The 17695-nt window shown below is 46.9% G+C and overlaps 1 protein-coding gene across 4 annotated transcripts in view; it reads right to left on the bottom strand.

Moving 5' to 3' along the window:
- tln1 (talin 1) overlaps positions 1 to 17695 on the bottom strand; it is a 111042-nt gene that overhangs the window by 70689 nt on the left and 22658 nt on the right. For 3 of the 4 annotated variants that reach the window (XM_085794031.1, XM_085794029.1, XM_085794030.1), the window contains exons 11-42: positions 16679 to 16834; positions 16375 to 16476; positions 15435 to 15511; positions 15134 to 15314; positions 14859 to 14972; positions 14658 to 14766; positions 12913 to 13121; positions 12722 to 12820; positions 10866 to 11033; positions 10476 to 10770; positions 9511 to 9677; positions 9274 to 9402; positions 8718 to 8831; positions 8007 to 8120; positions 7735 to 7869; positions 7501 to 7629; positions 7309 to 7411; positions 6580 to 6788; positions 6365 to 6484; positions 5741 to 5938; positions 5389 to 5528; positions 5206 to 5299; positions 4114 to 4203; positions 3871 to 3993; positions 3651 to 3794; positions 3384 to 3545; positions 3010 to 3150; positions 2345 to 2526; positions 1804 to 1936; positions 1321 to 1422; positions 1023 to 1193; positions 47 to 295 (exon numbers count right to left, since the gene is read on the bottom strand). In XM_085794031.1, coding sequence (XP_085650157.1) covers positions 47 to 295; positions 1023 to 1193; positions 1321 to 1422; positions 1804 to 1936; positions 2345 to 2526; positions 3010 to 3150; positions 3384 to 3545; positions 3651 to 3794; positions 3871 to 3993; positions 4114 to 4203; positions 5206 to 5299; positions 5389 to 5528; positions 5741 to 5938; positions 6365 to 6484; positions 6580 to 6788; positions 7309 to 7411; positions 7501 to 7629; positions 7735 to 7869; positions 8007 to 8120; positions 8718 to 8831; positions 9274 to 9402; positions 9511 to 9677; positions 10476 to 10770; positions 10866 to 11033; positions 12722 to 12820; positions 12913 to 13121; positions 14658 to 14766; positions 14859 to 14972; positions 15134 to 15314; positions 15435 to 15511; positions 16375 to 16476; positions 16679 to 16834 — 4659 coding nt within the window. Of the gene's footprint in view, positions 1 to 46; positions 296 to 1022; positions 1194 to 1320; positions 1423 to 1803; positions 1937 to 2344; positions 2527 to 3009; positions 3151 to 3383; positions 3546 to 3650; positions 3795 to 3870; positions 3994 to 4113; positions 4204 to 5205; positions 5300 to 5388; positions 5529 to 5740; positions 5939 to 6364; positions 6485 to 6579; positions 6789 to 7308; positions 7412 to 7500; positions 7630 to 7734; positions 7870 to 8006; positions 8121 to 8717; positions 8832 to 9273; positions 9403 to 9510; positions 9678 to 10475; positions 10771 to 10865; positions 11034 to 11691; positions 11755 to 12721; positions 12821 to 12912; positions 13122 to 14657; positions 14767 to 14858; positions 14973 to 15133; positions 15315 to 15434; positions 15512 to 16374; positions 16477 to 16678; positions 16835 to 17695 lie in introns of all 4 variants that reach the window. The other variant, XM_085794032.1, reaches the window with a different exon arrangement.

Raw genomic sequence — 17695 nt, 5'->3', positions numbered from 1 at the left:
CATGATGGGGGTGCGACCTCCTCCCATCCTCCTCAGGAACACTCACCATCTCCTGCACAGTGACGGCGATGGCCTTGGCCGTCTTGACCATGGTGGTCTGGTAGTCCACGAAGGTGCCTTCAGGGTCGAGCGCAGGCGAGTCCTCCATCTTGTTGATGGCGTCGTTGATGGAGTCCACCATCCCGCCCACGGCGCCGGCTGCGCTGGCAGCTTCGGCCAGAGTGGCGCCGAGGTCGTCCACCGCCTCCTTCATCATCTGCACCGACTCCTCCAGGGCCTCCTGCATGTGTGCCGCCTGGAGAACAGGTAACACAGCGGAGTGTTGGATGCTGAGGTATTCTATCAGACTACACAGTGAATCACTGTAAATCAATGAAATAAAAAGATAAAACTGAAGAAACGAAATTCTGGGCATTAATAAAACAAAAATGAAAAGAAAATAAATCATTATTTGTCATTCACAATTAACTACAACCTCATGAATTTACACTGTTTAATTCACTGCAGTGACACTGATTTACTAACATCTGGATGAACATCACTGAACCTGGTTCTTCATGTGATCAGGATGTAAATGTAAATGTACTGTATGGCAATTTATGTTTTCACATTTCTGCACATGACTGTTCTGAGGAATCAAATGTTAAAATTTGAATCCAGGCTTGTATGTCATCAGTACCTCTGGATAAGATCAACTCTCATTTAAACACCAAATGATTATTGTTAATATTGCACAGACCTCAAGGTTTCATTAACCTTGCATTATCCAGTTGTCCTGTGGCCTCGACTAAACAAGCTTCAGTATTTTGCGTGACTGTTGAACGTTTGACAGTTTAACTCAATTAAATATTACACTGTTCATTGTGGCTTTACATTGTTAATCATGGACCTGCCATGATAAACAGAAGTAGTGAAACAAAAGATAAAATGAAACAGTGGCATTATTAGCTCAGTACCTACAGAGCCCATTTATTCAACTATTCATCAACCATTAAACAGTTGAACCATAATGTGGTCGGTACCTTGGGGTTTCCTCCTGCCTCCTTGGCCGTGTAGAGCATCTGCAGGGCCGACTCAGTCAGGGTTTTGGTCTGGTCTAAGACAGCCATCTGCTGTTGGCTGCTGAGGATCTTGGACGCTGTGGCGATGGCCGCCATGATGAGTGGATCGAAGTAGCTGGCCATCTGAGACACCTGTTCATGAACACATTATATATAATAACAAGATTAGCACAGAGACTCTGGGTCTGAGTCTTAGCCCGGCAGCTGGTTCACACTCAGACTGCACAGCTGCATATGAGTGGACTGTCAGATGTTTCACCTTGTGTCCCAGCTGGGAGGCCTCGGAGTGAGCAGCCACAGCTACAGGGTCAATCAGGTTACTGATCTCATGGACCGAGGCGGCCATCTGCTCATGGAGGGTCTGAAACACACATACACACACAAATAGGATTCAGTTTCACCTTAATCCAAACACACACCATCAAACGACACCTCTACAGTGACTCTAGCAGCTGGAAATGTTGTATCAACAACAATAATAAACATATTTGAGGATCATCAGGTCACAGGTTATGGCTGAAAGCACTGGAAGTAAAACTTGAGTTAAAGATAAAGTGAAAGGATCGGATCAGCTGTGACAGTCTGTAGATGGCGTTTGATTCAGCTGCTGAGGAACATGCTGAAAAGATTATAATTCATTTTGTAAATCTAAATGAAAAGGCTAATTCAGATTTAAAACAAAACTTAAAATAGCACCGATGGTCTTAGATTGTCTGTATGTGTGTAGACAGTGTGTGTTTACCTCCATGGAGATGTCGTCTCGGGGGGTCAGCTGCTGGCTGATAGCAGACAGAGAAGCCTGGTCCACATTTCTGATGCAGCGGTTCAACACCTCGATGGCATCGTCACATTCTCTCTGACCAGGAGCGTTCTCTCTGCACACAGATCAAATCAGTCAGAGCAGCTGTGTGGACCGAGTCTACAAGTTGTGACTTTATAAAGAAGAGGTTGTTCAAGGGATAGTTCAACATTTTGGCAAATTGGCATAATCCCTATAGTCATAGCAGTAGGTTTGTTACCTTTAATTGTCGGTGCAAGCTATTTTTAGAATGGCGGAGCAGAGCCGTGAGCTGCTCAGAGCTACGCTACGGAGGCTAATGGGACTTCTTGGTTTCCCTCATCAAACTCATCAAACACACAATCCAACAAGCATGGTGAATGTGCAGTGTGTCACAACTTGTCCACCAGAGCGTTTTGGAGTTGTCGGATTGTGTATTTGATGAGTTTGATGAGGGAAACCAAGAAATCCCATGACTGTAGGACTCAGCCCTGCAGACTTGTACCTCATGTTGGTGATGAGCTTCTTGATGGAGTCAGACACAGTCCTGGAGTGTCCGGCCAGCACAGACCACTTGGGGGGGTCTTTGGGGTTGACGGCCAGAGAGCGTGCGGTCTGGATCAGGCCGGTGGAGCTCTCCAACATGGTTTTTGCCGCTGCTACAATGGGCTCCATGGCCGCAAGACCCTGAAGGAGGGAGGAGGGAGGGACGTCAGTGTGAGAGAGAGTGGCACAACTGCATCCACAGAGCGGGAAGTCAGCAATTCACATCGCCTTCAGATCGCACAACCATCCACCCACAGTGTAGAGGTCCCAGATTCATAATTTCAACACTATGTCAGCAAATAATCTTCATCCCACCTTTTTCAGGTCTACTTTCTCTCAGTTCTTAATTAGAGTTAGAGGTCCACACTTTTGGAATGCATTACCAATCACATTACTTCACATTACTGTAAATCTTATTTTTTATGTTAAATGTTTGTCTTAAGGAGGACCACTTGACAAGCCCTTAGGGTCTTTTTTTGGTTTCTCCTGCACATTTGATGTATCTACTGTATACACTGTGTGTTTTTTGTTTTTGTTATTCTACTCTTTTATCATGCTGTTTTATATATACATTTTTCATGTGCTAAAGAAAAAAAAAAAGAAACAAAAAAGGTGAGGTCTTACCTCGGGGCTGATCTGAGCAGGGATGCTGGCGAACTCAGGGTTGGAGGCGAAGGCGGTCAGGTTGTCCACAGCTTCTATCAGAGGACCAGTGGCAGCTCTGCATTTCTCCCTGTTCTCCTGGTTAAAGGCTCCATCCAGAGCCTGCACAGACGACACAGAGGACATCATGAGTTTGAGTCTGTGGACATGTCTAGCAAGTGTAGTGAGAAACACTAGTCTCCTGTGCTCAAACAGACGTACTGTGTTATGGATCAGCACATTAGTCTTTTCTCTCTCTCTTCAAGTCTCTTCCTTCATGTTAACTTCATGTTAGCCCTGTTAGACATTTGCTTTCACTCAGCTTCACTGATGATGAATTTCAGATGATCACAAACCTTAATGGACTTGACCAGGTTGGCGGTGGTATTGGCCACTTCTTTGGCGGACTGGACAAACTGCCTCTTGGCCACGGGGTTGGGGGTTTTGGAGGAGGCCAGGCGACAGGCGTTGCACAGAGCGGAGGTGTGTTTGGCCACGATGGTGGCTGCAGAGAGCACCTGAGCAGAGGAGGAGAGGAGCAGAGCATCGGCTTCAGTCAGGGACAGTTTCAACCACATGAAGAGAAGTTATCAGCACCGTGATGCAGAGAGGTGGGTGTGTACCTGAGACTGTGTGCAGGCCGGGTCCACCAGGTTCTGACAGGCCATCTGAATGGACTGATTGGCCCGGGCAAACTGGGCGGGGTCCACCAGGCCCTTCTGACCCGCTGTGCTGTTGGGGTCCGAAACTCCCACCAGGTAGGCCGCCTGAGGACAGATCACAGGTCAGTTTACGGGACAACATGGGTGTCGGATCACAGCGACAGTGGAGTCGTGACTGTACCTGAGCAGCTGCTTCAGTCAGACCACACAGGGCTTTGGAGCCGCCGCTGACCGAGTCACCGAACTCTGGCAGATTGGAGTTCTTGGCATTGTGGGAAATTCCAGCCATGGACTCACCGAGGACCTGCGACAGGAAGTGAGAGGTTCACACACCACAGACACGGAGCGGTGAAGGAGGAGCTTCTCCCTCCTCCTGCAGCTGATACAGTGTAAAGACAGGACGTGATGAAGCAGTGAGTTTTACCTTAGAGTTCTCCATCACGCTGTCGATGCAGTCGAAGTACGACAGCTCACTGACGGCCTCTGTTGGGTTCTCCAGCATCCCTCTCACCGACTGCACACACACACACACACACACACACACACACACACACACACACACACACACACACACACACACACAGGAATTACACACATAGAAGGGACACTATCCCATCTATTCTTGTCATGTCATAAGCTACAACCACTCTGGGGCTCCTTGTTTGAGTTTTTCACTAAGGCCTTTAATCGTCTATGTAACCCAGCCCCCGTGTTGTTTGGGGTGGCAAATCCAGATGGTGTGATAAGTAGATGTGAGGCGAGAGCCATTTTACAATCCTGGAAATCTGAAAGGACTCCTACATTTGAAATGTGGCCCAGGGAGCTGGGAAACGTTTGTGGAAAAATAAAAATAGCAAATTCAAGGGTGGCCATAATAAAAAAAAAGTAAGGAAATCATTTTACCATTTTATAAAGCTTTGGTGAGATCTCATCTAGAATTTGTAAGCTCTGTCTGGTGTCTAATAATTATAAAGCAAGGTTAGAAATTTGTAGACTTGGATTTTTATTAGATTTTTTGTTGTTGTTGTTGTTTTTCTTTGTGGTAATTATTCTGTTATATGTATTTAAGTGATATTATGTATGGGTTATTGAAGTTTTTAATGGTTTATTTGTGTTTATATTTTGTATATTGTCATTATTTTGAGTCTGGTGTAGGATTTATATCCTGTATCAGATGTATTTTCATTAAATTTTAAATTAAATTACATGTGGAGAGAAACAGGTACATTGTGTCTGCTAAAGAGGGAACCTTTGTTAATACCTGGCAACCTCTTCTCGATTTAATGTCTAGAAGCTGACCTAGAGCTAATCTGTCACTGTGCCATTATCTATGTCCTATGTCCTGTTTATCACATGTCAAAAACCTGTCAAGCAACCTGTACTGTTCTGTGTATCACTACCAACTGTTGTTAATGTGCATCTATTCCTTTATATGAAAACAATACAAAATAAATACACACGCACACAAAAAGAATTACCACACGTATCCTGCACATTTCATCCTGATTGTCTTTACCTCCAGCTCTCTCAGAGCGTTGTCACACTCCTTCTGACCTGGGGCCTGCTGAGTGCACATGGTGATGAGCTGGTTGATGCTGTCTGTCACCGCCCTGTGGACACACAAACACAAACAAAGACGTCAAGGACAGAAAGGAAGTTAAAAAACGGAAGAAGGGAAAATCAGAGGAAGTGTTCTCACCGAGCGGCGGTTGCCAGCTGGTTCTTCAGGTTGGGGGAGCTGGGGTCAGTGGACAGGGCTTTGGCTGCCAGCAGCAGCTTACTGGATGACATGGAGATGGTCTTCAGGTTGGAGACCACCTGGGTCTGGTCTTCTTTAGACTGGAGGAGGGAGAACAGGTTTACAGTGACTGGACCAGAGATGAGCTTCTAAATGGTGCTGGCGTAAAACTGATTTATTGACATGAACAAACTTTTATTCTGAAGGTTTATGGCAACACAGGATATTAGTTTATAAATGTGAATTCTCATAAACTGTTGTTCTGAGAGGTGGAGTGTGTGTGTGTGTGTGTGTGTTCTTCCATTGTTCTGACCTGGGATGTTCCTGCCATGTCAACACCAGCTTCCAGGAAGTGGCTGAAGTCCTGTCCAAACTTGCTGGTGGCCTTGGCCAGGTCCTGGGTGGTCCCTCTGGATGCCTGGACCACCTCGTTGGCCGACTGGTTCAGACCGGCCGCCGTCTCGTTGAGCTGAGCCTGGACCTCCTGGAAGCTCTTCCCACTGGATGGGAACTGCAGGAGGAAGAAGAGGAGGTTGTTGGTGATGATGATGGAGTCCAATGCAGAGAAGGAGAGGGTGGAGATGGTTGTCATAACAACAACAACATCCAGTTCACTGGTGTCAATCATGGAGAAGGTGTTTCTGACTAATGAAAAACTAAAGTTGAAATAGAAACAAATAGAATCAACTGGACTGAAAACTTGATTTCAATTTAGACCAAACTCAGTGAATAAGTGCTAATGTTGCTGTTTTAGCGATAAATATTTCTAAAGTAAATGAGCTTTTTGAGTTTTCGCCTCTTCCAGCATTGTAAATTACCAAATTGTTCCTTTTACTTGTGTATTTTTTTTGCAAAATAAACCTAATTCTAAAATCTAAATCTCAGTTTCCCACAGAACCAGCTCCCAACATCAGTTCTAGCAGAGAGTTGTACTAACAGAGTCGGACAGCAGCGTCTTGCTGGCTTCTCCCACAGTGCGGATGGCGTTGTCCACATCCCTCTGACCTGGGAGGCAGTTCACACATCTGTTCAGGGCCTGAGACACCGCCTTAGCCACCTACACACACACACACATACACCAGGTTGATTTTCATCATGACTGAATCACTGTGTTGTTCCTGTACAGATAAAGGGTCTGAGTGTGTGCCGGACCTGTGCCAGCCTCTGCTGACTCTCTGGATCTCCAGGCTTGGCGATGGCCCTCTTGGTCTCTTCGATCAGGTTGGCTGACTTGTCCATGACGTCGCCCGCGCAGTCCAACATGGCGTTACGAGCCGATGGGTCGGCCGTGTTGGCGGCGACTCCTCTGGCGCCCGATGCCAACGACTTCAGAGCCTGGGCCACGTCTCTGGCTGCCATGCCTGGATCAACGGGAGAGAGGAGACCAATGTCAGGGACAGGCTTATGATTACGTATGTTACTATGGTAACTCAAAATGTCCATTAACATGAAATAAACAACCTGATGAGTAAATGGAGGCGAAACATAACTGAACTGAGTGAAACTCTTTCTACTTCAGGTCGTGTGACTGGTTAAAGTAACAGCACCTCTGTTCTGGCAGATGTGACAACTTCATTTCTGCCATAACATGTTTCTCTATGATTTGATTGGCTGATGCTTTTGTATGAATAGACAACCAACCAATCACAGATCTTCCACTACACAATGTGACTGACAGTAAAATGAGCTGCTGTAACTCTCATCACAATAATATGAGTGTTTTTTTTTCTTTCATTATGTATTGAACATGAGCAATACTTAAATCTTTATGACACAACCTGTCACAGTCAGCTCAGCCTGTGCATGTGCATGTGCATGTGTGCTTCTCTGTGTTATTGATTTGTCAGGATGTGAGGAGCAGAGCGATCCTGTTGAACCCACCTGTGTAGTTCTCGTTGCCCTGTGTGGCCTCACTCAGCAGCTGGGCGATGGCTGAGCTCACAGCCTTGGTGCTGGTCCCCAGGTCCTGAGAGCATTTCTCCAGCTGAGGAGGAGGAGACAGACTCATGATGAGCTCAAACTGTGTCAAATAAAGAGTGTGTGTCTGTCTGTGAGTGTGTCCGTGTGTCTCACCGTCTCTCCTGGCAGTGGTCTCAGACGTCCCTCGTCGGCGGCAGCCTTGGCATCCTTGATGTCCTTCTCCAGACCTCTGACCATTGACAGGGCGTTGTCTATCTCCAGTGGACCACATGCCTCCTGAGCCTGCACACACACACCCACACATACACGTCAGGAACACAAACACCTGATTTGACAGCGTCTCTGTCTCTCATCCATCCTCTCATCCTCTTCATACAACAGACGCACCTTCTGTGAGGCGGTGCGGAGCTCGGCCAGAGCACTGGCCAGGTTCTTGGCACACTGACTGAGCTGCATGGCTGAGGCCTGGTCACTGATGGTGGGAACTGTGGCCTTGGAGGCTGTGACCATCTTGGCTCCAGGCTGGAGGAGGAGGAGAGAGACAAACTCTGAGTTCTAGGTTTGATTTAAAGAGCATACTGAGGCTGAAGCCGCTGTTAAAGCCTTTAGAGGAGAGTTGAGTGGGTAACATCTCCATCAGTGTTGTGTTGGCGACAGACCTGCAGGAAGTTCTGACTGGCACTGATGAGGGCCAGCTGAGCACTGGGGCTGTCAGGCTGAGAGTGGCTCCCTCTGACGCCCTGGACCAGCTGAGGGATCTGCTCTGCTACCACCTGAATGGGACACACGCATACGTACATTAATTACACGGCTCTATTGAATGCTGCATTGTGATTGGTCGATCGTTGCAATTTACGGTCTGTTGTTTCTGTATAACATACTGTTGCTAGGGATGCTGGTCAGAGGAGCACAGAGGAACAGAGGTTTAAGAGGAACTATGCCTTGTGGTTCATTTATACCTTCATTAAACAGCTTCAGAGTAATTGTGATGGTTAAATAAATGACTTGTAACTTGTTACAGGGAATATGGAGGCTCTCTGCCTTCCACCTAGTGTCTCTTGGCTGAAAACCAACTCTGGAAGCATCCTGTAACCTGTAATCTCTTGTGAATGACAGATAAATCTACACAAATATACACGTCGTAATGTGTGTCAGCTCCACAGATTGATTTCTCAACGGCTGCGTTGAAATCAAACGCACATGGCCAGGAGGAGGGTTAGCAAAACAGAGGAAATAGACAGATTTATACGTAAAATGGCGCAGAGAAAAGCAGAGGTCAAAGTGAGGCTGAGATGATGACATGAGCCTCTTTGTGTGTGTGTGTGTGTGGAGCTCAGGTGAGCCGACAGGTGCAGGTGGTGGCTGTTTACCTTGCAGCTCTGCACCAGCTGCTGCTGTGCAGCCTGGTTCTTGTTGGTGGAGGCAGCGTGCTGAGCGGCGGCGATGGTCTGAGTGGCTGCTGCTGCTGCCTGTTTGGCTGCGTTCTGACAGGAAACAGGAAACATGTGTCAACACTGGGCCTGTACATGACCAGTTATAGATAGACACCACACGCATTATCAAAGCAACACAATGCTGCTAGCTGCACAACAGACACAGAGTTACTGGAATAAACCAGTGGGACCAGGAAATGTCGTCTCATGTTGTCTGTAACCCAGTAAGACAACGAGCTGTCACTTGTTGGTGAACATGTGGAAACACCGTTTTATATCAGACCACAAGACCATTGGAGTTCATTATTCAGAGTTCACAACAATCTAACACATTAGTTTAACAGAAAAATACAGAGACGTCTGAACATGACAGGATGTAGGATGGTTGTATCCATCCGTGACTCTACAATCCCTCCTGGTCAATCTCATAATTCTGTGCAGTACTACATAACACATCCAGGACTTTCAACACCACCCAGCTCCCTCCAGTTACCTCCAGCTTGTTGATCAGACGTTTCTTGATGGCGTTCTGGGCGGCAGCGTTGGTGGCCATGCGGAGGCCTTCAGCGGCCTCTCTGAGCTTCTGCTGCTGCTCCTCGCTGTCGGGGTTGGCTGCTGCTCCCTGAGGACACAGAGATCGCGACTTGTCAGGTGAACAGGCTGAGCTGAGTGAGAAACAGTGTGGTTAACCGTTTTAATGTGTTCAGTGTGTGTGGACAGAGAGACAGACCTTCGCCGCCTCCACCATCTTGGCGGTGGCGTCGGCCAGCAGCTTGGCGGCCGACAGCAGCTTGCGCGAGTTCTCCAGGTCGGACTCTCCCTCAGCATCCATCTTGATGGCGTTGACCAGATCGGATGTGGCCTGGGCGAGGATACGAGCCTGACGCACCATCTCACCTGGAGAGGAAGACAAGATGGGATCAGTGTTAGACACAATGAATTCATCAAACTGAGTGTATTTCATGATCAAATGTCTGAGGTGAATGTTTTTAGTGTCTTGCTGCTGCCACGAGAGATTCATCTGAGGCTATGATTAACATTAAAGGGGACACATTATGGAAATATCACTTTTTGAAGGCTGTTTGGTTTGACTCGCCTTTCAGCCCCCCCAAAAAAGACAAAAAACAAAAAAACAAAACTGTAATTTTCAGGCTCCCTAGGTTGAAATTCATGTGGTTTTACGAGCTGTTCCCTCAGCTGACATACAATTATGTCATTCGTTTTTGAATTTGCATAATACCACCCCTACCTGTGTGTACTGGTTAAGGGGGCGGGGCAAGCAGTGGTTCATTTGCATTTAAAGGGACAGGCACTGAAACCAGCCATTCTGAACAGGGCTGTTTTGAGAGGATGAAAAGAGCTGTGATGTTTGATCCTTGGGGGATTTTGACCAAAGCATGTCACAGACATGTCTTTACGACACCTGGGAACTATCTTAATTTCTGGAAAGGGGGCATGATATGTCTCCTTTAACAGCAGCTCATGACACACTATACATCACATCATCCTGCTGTCCAGGTGTGAGGAGATATCCATGGTTCATCCTCTGGACACCATGAAAATGAGAAAACTTTACAGGAATCATGTTTTTAAACTGAGCTGAGAGTTTGAGCTCAGGTGGTGTCAGAGAGGACAGAAGTCATCCGTCATATAACAGTAGCCGTTATGAGACAGATGCTACTTTGTGTCACCCACCAGCGTCTCCCATGGAGCTGAAGATGTTCTCCGTCACGTCCAGGATGCGGTCGGTGGCTTCCCCGTGTCGTCCGATCGGGTGTCCCCCGCTGGCGTACTGTTTGATGTGCTGCAGCAGCTCATTGAGCGCCTGGGTGACGCCCGTGGCGGCCACGCCCACCTGCTTGAGGAGGCCCTCATCATTGGTGGCCCCCTGCGAGGCATCCACGCAGCCTTCCACGGACTTGGCCACCAGCTTGCCGGCCTCGATCAGCTGCTCCTGACAGACCGGGGAGCTGATGGTCGGAGCCACCACCTTCATGAGGGAGAAGATGGAGAGGATGAACCGAAGAACAAAAACCAGACGGTTCCCCCTCGGCTGTTAGACCCAGGCCCTGGCGGAGCACTCACCCTGGTGCAGGCCACCAGCTGAGACGTGGACAGAGCGCACTGAGTGGCTGCAGCGATGACGCGGTTCTGCTGGGCCGAGTCCTCCGTCTTCTGGGCCACGTTCTTGGCTTTGAGCACCAGAGCTGCCGCGGCGTTAGCCACAGCTTTAGCCAGCTGCATCAGCATGTCCTGTAGACAACACACGCACAGTTAGCGTCACACAGCACTGGTCACGGATCAGTCGGGGGGGAGAGGACGAGGACGTGATGAGAATTAATTAGGAAATTATTCAGTGAACAGAGAATATTAATCTATAAGAGGGAAGAGGAAATTAAACATGATGAGGTTTCATCTCCTCACAGATGATCCAGTCAAAGTTTCTACGTCTTCTATTGGAGTCAGGTTCATCACTGTGAGTGAGAGGAGGGGGCAGGGCTTAAGCTCCACCGACTTCCATCATGGTCATGATGTATAAATCCTGCACTGTCATCACCACACTCTCAGAAAGAAGACAGGGTCTTTAAGTCTGTGAAGACCTGATGAAGCTGATCTGGATCAATCAAGATCCAGCACCAGACAGAGTCTCAGTCACTGTGGTCAGGGTTCAGACCCTCACGCCACAGCCACAGAGAGGAGGAGGAGGAGAACTGATCTCAGATGAGACATTGAAGAAGAATCAAAGAGGAGCTTCCACCTGCTGCTTTCCACCGTGTTAAACTGAATTACTGACAGATTGATTGCATCATGTTATTGAGTGGACGGGATCATTCACTGCTGCCGTGTTCACTGACAGATTGACGTGATTGGTCCTTCAGAGTGAAGCCTTTGTCTTAAGGACGTTTGTTACCATCATCTGAATATAAGAGAAGAGTCTCCGCCTGCTGCCTCTGACAGATCCTTTACCTGGAAACTGTCGGATACAGGTGTTACACACAGCGTCACACAACCACAGACAACACACAACAGTCCTCGTCTGCTGTGTCATAGTTAGGAATGTCACAGTTACTTGTTTTCAATTAAAGGTCCAGTGTGTAATATTTTTCAAGGTTTACTGGCAAAATCTGAATATAGTACCAATGAATATATTTGTATAAGTGTATAATCGCTATAAAATAAAACCGATTTGGTTTTTATAGCCTTATAATTCTTATTTTATATATACATATAGCAAGGGTCTTGCTTAAAGAGTGTCGCCATTTTGCGCCGCCATGTTTGTACGGAATGGAAAATCCAACCAGAGAGCACGTTTCAAGAGTTTCACATTCATAAATAAATAATAGAATTATTTAGTAGATAAATTATAGAATCTGAATGCTAGATGTCACTGTTTCCCCCTCATTTTACACACTGGACCTTTAAACGGCACAATTAATTAATCGTAAACATTATATCAGAACCATACAGGTAAATCAGTGCAATTTGCACGGAACAAAACAAAGTTACACAACAACAAACAAACAAACAAAAAAAGCAATTAAAACAGAAGTTTAGCGGACCTCAAAAAACCACACACCTGACACAGGTCTGATGTTGGATTGTAAACTGTTAAAACTTAAATAAAGTTGAGTTTGAAACATGGATCAGTGATTCACCGCCAGGAGAAACTTCTTTAAAGGCTGAGGTCATTCAAACACATGTGATCCTGAATGAGGAAGTAGATATGTAAAGGACGTTTCGTGGTCATTTGCTTTGGGTTGTAAAGGCTGATATGTAACTGGACCAATCCTGGTTCAGTTCTTTGTGCCTTGTATTTATTCTATAAAAGGCTTAGTCTGACTGTAGTGGGCTTGTGTGAGCCTCGTCCCTTATTATATAGTCATCACTGACTTCTACGCAGTAACATCATGAAGCTCCAGCCGTGAGTGTAGTGGACCCACCTGGAACTGTGGGTCAGTGTCGGTCTCTCCGATGTGGGACAGCAGCTCTCCGCTGGCCTGGCCCACGTTTCCTGCAGCCTGCAGCAGATTCTGACGAGGCTGCAAGCACAACACATCAACAAGGTGAACACACACCGCCTCCTCCTCCTTCTGCGAATGCTGCTGCTCTGTGGTGTGGTCTGACTGTGTACCTCTGTGTTTGCGGGCTGAGCCGTCTTCAGCATGTCAGACACGGCGCAGGCCAGGTTCTTAGCAGCTCCCAGCAGCTGCTGTCCGTTCCCTCCTTCATCCTCCATCAGCGCCGCCAGCAGCTTCACGCCCTTGGACATCTCCGTCAGGTTGGAGGAGATGGTGGTGACGGCGCAGCCCACCGCTGTGTAGTCTGTCTCTGCTGGGTCACCTGGCAACAGGTACACAGGTGTTAAGACTGGTTTGGTCCAAGTTACATTAGACACATTCAGACAGTAAACTAAAGGACAAAACAACATTAACATTAGTATTATCATTAACACTGGTGTAAATAGGCCAATTCAAAGGGACGAACGACGTACATTAGTGGCAATAATTTAAAACTTCAAATTAAAGCTGAATCTTCTGCAAGGCGTCACCTCAACATCTGTGTCTCTAAATCTTTTCGACTGATCAGAAACGAGTTTGAGCAGCCGCTCCACAAACTGAACCTGAACCAGAACCTGAATCGTAAGTCTCTGTTGGACCCCAGGAAGAATAGTATTTTGCTGCAGCTAATGGGGATCTTAATAAACTAAACTAAACTAAACTAAACTAAACTAAACAGAATCTCACATGGGTCGAGTCAGACCACAGTAGGACCACCTCCTGCTGTGAGACAGGTGACTCTGCTGGGACCACCTGAGGACATAACCCGGCCTCACAGGGTTCCTCCTCATTACAAATACCAGTGTCCATGCTGACGAGGACAGGGTCTTCTCTGATGGAGACATATTCAGACTGAGCATCAACCTCTGCACTGAGGAAGCCGCACTGATGTGGCCTAAAGTTGCAGTTCCTCCACTGACCACTAGAGTGTCTCCAACAGTAAGCGATCCAGTCGTTTACCCGTGTTTCGGACCAAACACTCTACGTAAGTGATTGCTGTCGGAAGATAGAACTATTATTATATTAACACAAATATTCCGCTTACTTCTGCTTTAATGTTAAAATGTTGAGTAAACGTGTTGACAGCCTGGAACATAAACTATTTTGGTCTCTCTAGCTAAGTTCCTCTTTCATTATGACTGTTTCTAGTTAATTTAGGTTTTACTTTTACATAATTGAGGCGTGGCCTCTTTGACTGATAAAGTCAGGTACAAGTATGATGTGACAGCAGAGCAGCTCACTCTGAGCTTAAAACCACTCTTCAGGAACCTGTGGGCGACGTCATCAGGCTACATCCATCTATATTTACAGATTATGGTTGACTCACTCACATACTGTGGTCAATAAAGAGTTGATGTAAGTTTGACAGCTCTGTTCAACTCTAATGATAATAATGATGAAGCACAGCAGAGCTCCAGCTGTTCACAGCACATCAGCAGCAGTTCTTCTACACTCAGAGTATTAGAGACAAGATGGAGAAGATTATAGATAATTATTAGCCATATGACTGTTTGTCAGCGTTTCACACAGGTAACAGGAGTCACTCCTGCACCTTCTGTTTCCAGTCAGTTGTGGCTTCACTTCAGTACTGAAACATGTCCCAACACACACACACACAGATATCAAACAGAGTGACAGTGTGGAAGCTTCAAAGAATCAGCTGACATGTCTGTTTAGTCACTGATTCTCAGTCCTAACATGTGTGGAGTGTGTGTGTTTAAAATGTGTTGTTAGTTATAATGATTCTCTCTGTGCAGATTACATGAATATGATCATGTGTGTGTGTGTGTGTGTGTCTGTGTGTGTGAGCTGATCCTACCTGCAGTGAGGTTGACCATGGAGGCGGTGCCGGCTGTGATGGCGTCCACCTGGGAGTGGATCTCATGTTTGGACTCGTCCATCTTGTTCTTGCGCCAGGCTTGGGAGGCCTGAAACACAAGAGACAACCCTCAGGTCACACAGATGTAGAGAGGACGGATTGGCGCTCATGTGGACTCTGAGTGAAGGAGGTGAGACTCACAGCGTCCGTCCCCAGCGGAGGCAGAGTGTCAAAGTCATCCAGCGAGGCCTGGGCGGCCTGGACCGCCTGCATACCGGAGTTGATGGTTCCAGTCAGAGCCTGTTGCGCTGAAGTCTGTGGACACACAAAGACGATACGACCCGCTGAGATACAATAAACACTGAGTGAGACTCACAGGTTTCCTGATGCAGTAGGAACAGCGTTGTGACCAGAGACAGAGGGTCTCAGCTCAGTCTTGCTCTGTCAGGTCGAGTCTCTGGTGGTCTGTCTCTTACCAGTGGGGGCATGTGTCCTCGGTGCATCTGTCCACTGGTGATGTGTTGCTTGGCCTGTGGCATGGAGCCCATCTGGAAGCTCTCGGGGCCCCCGGCTCCTGAGCGCATGATGGCCGGCAGGGCCACGGAGCCCGTCTCCACCTTCCCCCTGATGTTGAACTGCTGCTGCAGCAACGTGGACCTGGAGCGAAGAAGAGGAGGACGAGGAGGAGAAGTTAACTGATATACAGGATCATGGCATCAGGTACGGGAGTGTGTAAGAATCTCAGGACTATGGACTGTAACACAGACACAGACTCACTTCTTGGGGGACACAGAGTCTTCCAGCATGGTGGACTCCTCATCTCCCTCCAGGCCAAAGTGGTCTTTGCTCTTTTTCTGTGAACAGGTAGCGATGACATCAGCAGCAGGTTAGACACTTGTACGATACAAAGAAACAGGAGAATATGACAAAGAGGGGAACAGAGGGGTTTGACTGACACATTGTTATTACATAATCATTAAGTTGTGAGACAAGATAAAGCAGGTGTCATCCAAACGTACTACAGTAGGCTACACCATCCTCACAGTCTACTTCAGATTATCAGAAACTATACCACCTCAACACATCAAATGTAGGAGATCAACCACAGTCTGTAAAACTGGGTCAGAAGCTCATCTGCTTTTACTTCCTCATTAATAAATGTGGATCAGGCTTTAAGCCCCGCCCACCATCTGCTGTCTCCAGGTGAAAGAGCAGAGAGAGACTTTAATTGTTGATTTGTGACATGAAACCCTGATTGCATCAAGTTCAAGATGGAAAACTCAGCCATGGCGTTAAAGGGATAGTTCAACATTTTGGCAAATTGGCCCATTACCCCAGAGCTACGCTATGGAGGCTAGTTGTGCAGGTCACAACTTGTCCACGAGAGCGTTTTGGAGTTGTTGGATTGTGTATTTGATGAGTTGGATGAGGTAAACCAAGAAATGCCATTAGCCTCTGTAGCGTAGCTCTGAGCAGCTAACAGCTCTGCTCTGCCGTTCTAAAAATAGCTTGCACCAACAATTAAAGGTAACAAACCTACTCCTATAACTATAGGGATTATGGCAATGGGCCAATTTGCCAAAATGTTGAACTATCCCTTTAATGCTTATGCTGTACTCATCATATGTACTGTGTCATATAAAAGAACATCAGGAGGCGCGTCCATGAATGAAACACATCACCACAGTGTATGACGTAGGTGTCCTGTCTACGTTACCTTCTTCAGGATGATGTCGATGTAACCGGCGATCAGCTGAGCGATCTGCTCCCCCTCAGTGGTCTGCACAGAGTAGTACCCGTCCTGGTAGTCTCCAAAGTCCTGAGAGAAGAACACAGATCACAATCAGATTTCCTCAGAGCAGCAGCGTGACACAGACCCAGTTCATGCTCACACAACAAAACCACATTCAACTTAACTTTATTTAACCAGGTCATGGTGGGGGGACGTTTTGAATGTTGAGTGCTATACGGTGCACAGAGCAGTGAGCTCTCACGCAGGGTCAGCGCCATACACAACTCACCAGGGTGAAGCTCTTGGGTGAGGCAGCCCAGCGCTTGATGTTGGTCAGGTTCCACTCCTGGATCACCTCCTTGGTCTTCTCGTCCACCCTCATCACGCTCTCTTTGGTGATGCCCAGCAGACGAGGCACCAGCTTGTTCTTGCCCTTCATTTTCTCCTGCAGGAAATAAAACAGTTGGGCGGTTCTCACTGGGAATAAACCTTCAGCTGTTGATGATCGTCCCTAAACCCTGTGTCTGCTGGATCTGTGCTAGAAAATATAAAAAACTGTCCAGTTCTGTGCAAGAAATAACTGGTGATAGCTTAAGAAGAAGACTGTGTGTGCAGGATGTGATGTGTAACCACACATGCACATGTGTGGTTGTGGGGTCTGTCTAGGTCCATTAGAAAACAGATGAGCTGCCTCGATCTTGATTTTTCAGCTGACTGACCTTTCAGTTCTTTATCATGTTCATTATTGTATATATGCTCCTTGTTGTTCTTCTTTTTTTCGTTAGCATGTTTAAAACTTCTGCATGCAGTTTATTTACTACACTGTCACTGTGTTTAACCTTTCGCCTTCTTTAATTTTAATTTGACATTTGTGCAGGGTGACTGGTGACTCCACATTTCCTGTTGGTGTGAATGTCAGTGTGTGCGCCTTGTTCCTCTCTACGTGTCGGCCCTGTGACAAACGGCTGACCTGTCCGGCGTGGATTGGCTCGGCTGGTCTGAAGGTGGAGCTGCTGCAGGTGGGTTGGGTGTTTCAGTAACTTTACGGTGTCTTCTGTGTTCAAGGACATACGTCTGAGCAGTAGATATGTGAATGGACGTCTCGTGGTTGTTTGCTTTCAGTTGTAAAGATAAGCTGATATGTATCTGGACCAATCCTGGTTCACCTCTTTGTCCCTTGTATTTATTCTATAAAAAGGCTTAGTATGACTCTGCCTGTGTGAGCCTCTTCCCTTACTGATCAATGATTTGTTTTTATTAATCCTCAGTCAGTCAGTATCTGTGTTTTCATTCCTGTGCTTGTATC

Source organism: Trachurus japonicus, chromosome 12 (genome assembly GCF_045865225.1).
Source record: "Trachurus japonicus isolate A0001 chromosome 12, Traja_1.0".
NCBI classification, from domain to species: domain Eukaryota; kingdom Metazoa; phylum Chordata; class Actinopteri; order Carangiformes; family Carangidae; genus Trachurus; species Trachurus japonicus.
This window is presented reverse-complemented; position numbering and strand designations above follow the sequence as displayed.